This window comes from Panthera leo, chromosome C1 (genome assembly GCF_018350215.1).
Source record: "Panthera leo isolate Ple1 chromosome C1, P.leo_Ple1_pat1.1, whole genome shotgun sequence".
Classification (NCBI taxonomy): domain Eukaryota; kingdom Metazoa; phylum Chordata; class Mammalia; order Carnivora; family Felidae; genus Panthera; species Panthera leo.
Window position 1 is genome coordinate 214,631,472 of NC_056686.1, and position 7,324 is coordinate 214,638,795.

Consider the following 7,324-nt stretch of genomic DNA (forward strand, 5'->3'; position numbering starts at 1 on the left):
AGCTCCGTCTGGCCCCTCACCCAGCCTCGCAGAGCTCTGGAAGGGGAGACCACACGCCCGGGACGGTCCACAGACACTTCCTGGACTCCACTCTGGCCTGGGCCTGGGGTGCGGGCAAGGTTCCAGAGCATAAGGACACCAAGAAGTGTGGGTGAAAGGCAGATCGCGGCAAGCTGACTTAAATGCTTGTGGTCGGGTGGAACTACGGTGCTTTCCACGTGTTGCTAGCGACCCGTGATCAAAGCTGGGGCTGCTGACTGAGCACCAGAGCCGAGTTATGATTGTGTTTTATCCTCCCGCACGCACTGTGACCCCATTTTACAGACGGGGAGATCGAGGCTCAAGAGGCTAAGAAATGGAGAGTAAAATGATGGAGGCCCTAAGCGCTGGAGTTGAAATTTGAAACTGGATCCTTTTGCCCCCTGAGCTAAGACCCAAGGGGGCCTTGCTTTTGTGGCCTGGTATCTGCTGAGGGCCCTCACGAGTGTGGCTGCATTGACCCTGTCAGAATGCCGCGGAGTCAGCCCCAATCGCTTTTTCTTCAGAAAGTGGGCCTTTTTTTTGGGGGGGGGGGGGCGCGCTTGGGTGGCCCAGTGGGTTGAGCGTCCGACTCGGCTCAGGTCACGATCTCGCAGTGTGTGAGTTCGAGCCCCGCGTCGGGCTCTGGGTCAGATTCTGTGTCTCCCTCTCTCTCTGCCCCTCCCCCGCCTGTGCTCTGTCTCTCAAGAATAAATACATGTTAAAAAAGAAAAAAAGAAAGAAAGCAAGCAAGCAGGCCTTTCCCCAACAACAGGTACAAAACACGATGGTTTCACTGCACCTTCTACGGCAGAGGACTCAAAGTCCTGGATTTCTTCTGGGTTCAGCCCAGATCGGAGCAGAGGAGGTCTAGGCGCTGAGCAGCTTTGTGACGATTCACGTTATATCAGCACATAGCGACTTCCAATTGTACACAATCCCATGGTATTCTTGAAATGATTAACAATCATGACCTTGTTTTGTGTGTTTGTTCAGGTAGGCTCTATGCCCAGCGTGGGGCTTGAACTCACGACCCTGAGATCAAAAGTCACGTGCTCTACCGACCGAGCCAGCCAGGCGCCCCAAATCGTGACCTTTGTAATAAACTGACAGGCTGAGGACAGGCGAGGCACTGAAGGCCTTTTTCCTGAAGGATCTGGGAGGACCAGGGACAGGCACCCCGTAGGGCGACAGGCGTAGGGGGACAGGCACAGGTGTATGGTGCGGTCCAGCCCTCACACTCCTCTGCTCAGGACAGAGCTGGACACGGAAGCCAGAAAACCTGAGACTTGATCCAGCCCCAGGCGGGCCCCAGAGGCCGTCTGGTGAGCCATCCAGTCACTCCTCAGAGAAGGCCTAGGAATAAAGAAGGGCAACTTGAAAAACCATCCAGACAACTTCCCCAAACGTTTGATTGTATAAATAATTTATTTCTGTTCACAGCATCATATATGCATATAAAAGGGAACAGGACCAGAAGAGGACGTTCAGGACAGAGAATTACAGCAGCAGAAAGGAAAACCGAAACCAGGAGACGATAGTCCCAACACCATGACAGAGAATCTGTGAAGAGAATCGGCTTGAAATCAAACCGGCCTCCTTGTGTCTAGGGGAGAACCTTTCGAAAGGTCACGTGGGGAGGCCACCTTCCTCCGTGTGAAACCCATTCATTCTTCAAAGGGGCAGGAGGCATAACAGATCACTGATGCCATATTGGAGGGGACTCCCCCCCGCCCCCCCCCAAGGCCACGCCAAGGTAACTTGACGCGTGCTTCCTCTGTTTGGTCAGAGACAAAAGTGGGCTGTTATTAGGTCAAACACCACAGAGATCAATGGAGACTCTTAACTATTGGTTGATACACCACAGGGGCCTTACTTGACCGCACAATTTACTAACAGTTGACTGCACCCCTAAGTATCGATAATGCAAAAACCAAAGTCATTTCGCTTCGCTTGTAAAGCATGACGGGACTTGAACAGGGATCTTGAACCTAAGGATGTTTAGCACGAGGTGGTTACAGCATTTGGCATCTTCAATGTCACAAAATAAATATATTATTCTCTCAATAGCGTGGCCCTACCAAAATGTCAAAGTGCATAAGAAATTGTTACATGTGAAGAAAATAAAGGAGGATGGGATTTTTTTTTTTTTTTTAATAACTCTATACAGAATCTTCAGATGATGGGACCAGCCCATTTAGAAATCAGTGACTACGCTGTCGATACGTAAACCGAATTCTCCAGGCTTTGACAGTGCTTATTAGCTCTATTTTCTCTACTGAGTTGCTACAAAAATACCAGCCTTGGGGAGGTACCAAATACACCGACCAAAGATAAAAGGAAGATGATGGGCCTGCTAGGTTTCCTCTTTTAAAAGGTTTCCTGTAAGAATTGGGTTTCAAGCAGGAGGGCAGGACCACCTCTGGTTCTTAAATTAACTTTCTGAGCGTAATGGACAATAGGCATGGATATATAATCTGACGACCTCACATGCTCGAGCATGATCATGCCCAGTTGCTATATAGGCCTCCTTCGTAAAGAAATTCCTCACAGTGGGGTGTGTGTGTGTGTGTGTGTGCGCGCGCGCGTGTGTGCATATGCAAAATTCTACCTGTGAACATGAATTTGAAGAGGAAATTAAAACCAAACGGTAAGTAGAAATTTCCCTTTTTGATACTGTGTCTCAGGGTAAATGACAGCTTCTGCAAACCAAGACTCAGTCCTGATTATAAAGGATTTTTAAATCACATTATTAAAAATATGTATTTCTTCTTCTCTCGCTTTATCTATTTTTCCAAAGCCTCTTTCAAGTAAACCGCGAAGTGCCTGAGTACAGGTGATCATTACATCACACGCTTTCTTTGATCCCAAGCACTCATTGTTTGCATTTGCCTAGCAGGCCAGTTCCCACAAGAATGGATGGGGAAGGACCTCACTCCTTGTGCTTTTTCCTTTGCTTTTAAAATCCATGCAACGAGGTCGGCTTTTGCAACAAGGTGGGGTTTTATTTTTTTGGCGCATGACATCAAATACTCTAACGAGACATTTTTAATGAAATGCTTCAAACCAGATAGGCCACGATGAACCAAATTAGAAATTTGAACACGTCCCCACTTGCAGCGTAAAAGGATCTAAAAGGGCAGAGCGGAGTCTTTTTTTTTTTTTTTTTCCTAAGGTGAATATTTCTAAGGTGAGTATTCATTTGTAGAATTTCTTAAAAACATGTCTGAAAACCGAAACCCATCATCAAGCTGTTCGTATTACAAGAGACGGCATTGCAAAAAACCATCTTGCAATTCGGCACACATCTGCAGCTCGTGTGCTCATACAAACCAATCAGGAGGCTAAGAGATTTTTTAAGATTCCACACATATGGGTCTAGGTATTTATGCCGATTACACAGGACAGAGGGAGGTCCCTGTATCTACACACACACCCCATCCAGCATTTACGCCAAGAAGAGCCTTACCCTTTAAAAACCTTTAACTATCCTGCAAACAGTAAATATATCATTTGCCACCACCTCCAACAGTTTTTTTTTGTTTTTTTTGTTTTTTTTTAATTTTTATTGGTCTCTTTGTGTGATAATGACCTACACATGGACAGGGTCCAAACCATCTGGAAGATGTCTGATTCCAGGCTGAAAAGCAGTTCTCAACCGAACTGGTCTTCCGTAGCCACCAAAAAAGCACCAGGAAAGGGGCAGCTTTGTGGCCATCCCCCCGGCCAAGGCCAGCGCGGCGCCCCACGCTCTCGGGCTGCTGTATTGTTCCAGGCAGTCCTCTGATGGGCCAAATCACCACCACCTCGTTTGGGCCCAGAGCAGGACAAATGAAATTTCAACAGGGGCCTGCCCTGTGACACGAATGCAGGGGGAGGCCGTTCCCCCCCAGCACCTCCCACTGCCAACCTGCCCCCCAGATAGGTGCTCCCAGGGTTCTGGGAGCCGCATACCTCAGGTGACTCACAGGTGGGAGCCCCAGTGAGGGCGGGGCAGCCCAACTTGTGGCGGGCGGCGGAAGAGATCGCTTTTGTCTCTGACATCCGAGTTTTCCACCTGGGCCGGGAGGGGCGGACAGCAGGCCAGGCGCGTCCACTCCCCAGCGCCCCCCACCCATTAGTAGCTCTGGCGTTCAGACAAAAGGTCCCCTGAGCTGGGGGTGGGGGCCGATCGAGGGCGGGCTGGCAACTCGGTATACACACCCAGGTTAAGTCACTAGTCCTGCGTCTGGGTGCACAGACTCCGTTTTAAAAATTCGAAGCATAGCTTTGGTTCTCGGTCTTTGTTCGCGGGCGCGGATGCTCCTTCGTTCATCCATCCATCCATCCATCCATCCACCCATCCATCCCTGACTTGCTCGCTCCCTCGCTCGCCCCCCGGCTCGCGCCCCGCTCGCTCCCGAACACAGCCGGGCGCATTATCGCTTCTTCTTCTGCTTGAGGGACTTCCTGCGTTTCAGAATCATCTCATAGAGCTTGTCCATGCCCTCGGTGAGGCCCTCGCCGATGATGGCGCACGCCGGCTGGACGTGGTAGGTGGTGGCCGGGATGAGCTCGTGCAGCGCCAGCTGCTTCTCGATCTCGGCCACCGGCAGCGACTTGGGCAGGTCCTGCTTGTTGGCGATGACCAGCAGCGGCGTGCCCTGGTTCTCGGCGAACTTGGTGACCTTGTGCAGCTCCGTCTTGGCCTCCTCCAGCCGGTCAACGTCCACCGAGTCCACCACGTAGATGATGCCGTCCGTGCAGCGGCTGTAGGACTTCCAGAGCGGCCGCAGCTTCTCCTGGCCGCCGACGTCCCAGAAGTGGCAGCTGATACCCTTGGCCGTGCCGTTGCTCAGCTTGATCTTCTCGGTGTTGAAGCCGATGGTGGGCACCGTGTTCACGAACTCGTTGAACTTGAGCCGGTACAGCACCGTGGTCTTGCCGGCCGAGTCCAAGCCCAGCATGACGATGTGCAGGGACTGGAAGGCCGAGATGTTGGAGGAGATGTTGCCCATGGCTCCTGGCTGCGGCGCCGGCCACTGCGGCTGCGGCGGGAGGGCGCCGCCCCCCGAGCAGCTACGGGGCCCGAAGCGGCCGGGAGCACCTGGGCCAGCCCCTGTCGCCCTCCGCCGCGGGCACCGGCCCGGCCTCGGCGGCCCCCCCCGGGGGGGCGCTCGGCTCGGCGCGCTCAGACGCCGCGGTCCCCGGGCCCCCGCCGGCCGGGCATCGCGTCTCTCCGGCGGGCTTTTGTCTTCCGCGAAGCCGCCTCCGCGGCGGCCGCGCAGGGGGGGGGGGGGGCTCGCGCCCGGCGCCCTCCCCCCGGCCCCGGCTCGCTCTGCGGCTGCCTCCGGCCGCGCCCCCGCGCTCCGGCCGCTGCCCGGCTCTCCGCCCGCCCGCTCCGGGCTCCGGGCTCCGGGCTCCCGGCGCTCGCCTCTGCCTTGGGAGGGCCGCGGGGCCGCTCCCGCTCCCGGGCGCGCCTCGGAGGCGCAGGCGGGGCGCGGGCTTCCCCGGGCGTCGCTACCCGCGCGGCTGCCTGGCTGTCCCCCGCAGTCCCCGCGCCGCCGCCGCCGCCGCCGCCGCCGCCGCCGCCGCCGCCAGCCTGCAGCGGCGGGAGGGCGCCCGGCCCCGCCCCCGGCCCCGCCCCTCGGGCCCCGCCCCCCGCCGCCCCCGGACCGCCGAGCACCTCCCCGCCCAGCGCGCCGCTTTCGCGCCTTCCGAGCGTTCGAAATCGCCCTCCGCGTCCCCCTCCCTCGCCGCGCGCAGACAATGGGCCCGGGGCCGACTCTTCCTCCCGGGCCGGCTGACGCATCGGATGAAAATAGCTCCAGGCTCCCGGAACCCCCAGCCTCCGAGCCCGGGCCGCACAGCCTGCCTCGGGGAGCGGGTTCGGGGGTCCCCGTTCAGCCGGCCCTGGAGCGGCCCGGAGGCCCGAGAGGGGGCAGGCGAGGACAGCTTCCGCCCCTGGGGCTGGGGAGCTCCCGGGTGGGCGTAGAGGGCCCCGCGGGGGGGATGGGGCCGTGTGGTCAGGCCCCGGGAGAGGAGCAAGGAAGGCGCGGGCCTCAGGCAGCCGCCAGCCTGCACCGCGCGCCTGTCCCGGCCCGGGCGCACCCCACTCTCGCTCCCTCTGCGGTGCCCGGGGGGCCCGGCCCTCCATGATGGCCTGTATTGCTTTCTTCCTGGGGCTCCAGGGCCGCTGCTGCGCCTCGAGCCCAGGCCTGCGTCCACGGAGCCCCCAAGGTCCAGCGTTGCTTGCCTTGTGGGGGCCACCGTGAAGGAGAGGCATTTGCAGCCTAGGCCACAAGCCTTGCTTCCCAGATGGCTTAGACGACTCACCTTTCCCAGACAGCACTCTAGGCTGCCACAAACAGCGCGGGCATCCTCGGGAGCCTTATCATGGGGGAGCGCGGTCTGCCTCTCCACTCAGACCTGAGACCCACCTGCTCCCAGGGGAACCACGCCTCCCTTGGGGCCCCAGACGCTCTTGGGGCCTGAAACTTTGAAAATGAGTCCAGAGCTTGGAGTAGATGGCACCGTGGGTTACAATCAACAGCAGCTCCCCTTCCCTGGTTTCCATGTCCCTTCACCAATGCAGCGCCTTTCATTCTGGTTTGGAAACACGTAACAAATGCGCGTCCTCTGGGTGCAGAGGAAGCCCAGAGTGCATTATGGGTAACACAGACCTGGGGCCCGAGCTGCTCCGGAGAGGCAGCCGGTGGCCGAAATGGCCCCTAGCATCTTTGCAACACTCCAGTTTATTAGGCAGAAAAGACAGGAACGGGGCCACCAGGGACAAAATGAAAACGACAACGTTTATGAACAAATACCGAAGTTTTACGGAAATGCTTTCCTTGACCACCTCCCCTGCACAAGCTGTGGTAAAGTAAATGAGAAGACCACACCTGAAGATCCCATCTTTGGGACTCCCGTGGTGGCAGCCGTCACTGCCGTCCCGGTGGTCCGGACGGGGTCCAGGGACTGGAACTGGAATGTCAGGGCTGGAAATGGCCTTGTGGGTCCAGATGAGGAGACCGAGGCCTAGGCACCTGGGACTTTGCCAGGGTGGAGCCAGGACTGCCTGCTCCAAGCCCAGTGGTATTCATGCCCAGGGCCCAGGGCCTGCCGTTCTCCCTCAGTTCACACACCCCCCACACACTGTTTGAATGTAACAGGGAAGGAAGTTGTAAGCAACGTGAATTCAGTTGCAAAAGACAGAAACCGAATTCACACCGGGTTGGGCAAAATGGAAATACATTCACTGACGTAACTGAAAAGTTTTATGCTTAGGGTTGTCTTCAGGCATGGCTAGATCCAGGAGATCCAAGGA

General features: G+C 56.8%; 1 protein-coding gene and 1 non-coding gene across 2 annotated transcripts; both read right to left on the reverse strand.

Moving 5' to 3' along the window:
• Positions 1 to 1,024: 1,024 nt before the first annotated feature.
• Positions 1,025 to 1,097, reverse strand: TRNAK-UUU. Its single transcript has one exon. It is a non-coding gene; the product is annotated as a tRNA-Lys (tRNA).
• A 330-nt stretch (positions 1,098 to 1,427) lies between these two features.
• Positions 1,428 to 5,179, reverse strand: ARL4C (ADP ribosylation factor like GTPase 4C). The gene has a single exon (XM_042950618.1). The coding sequence runs from the start codon at positions 5,013 to 5,015 to the stop codon at positions 4,437 to 4,439; it is 579 nt and encodes a 192-aa protein (XP_042806552.1). The 5' UTR covers positions 5,016 to 5,179; the 3' UTR covers positions 1,428 to 4,436.
• Positions 5,180 to 7,324: the final 2,145 nt, after the last annotated feature.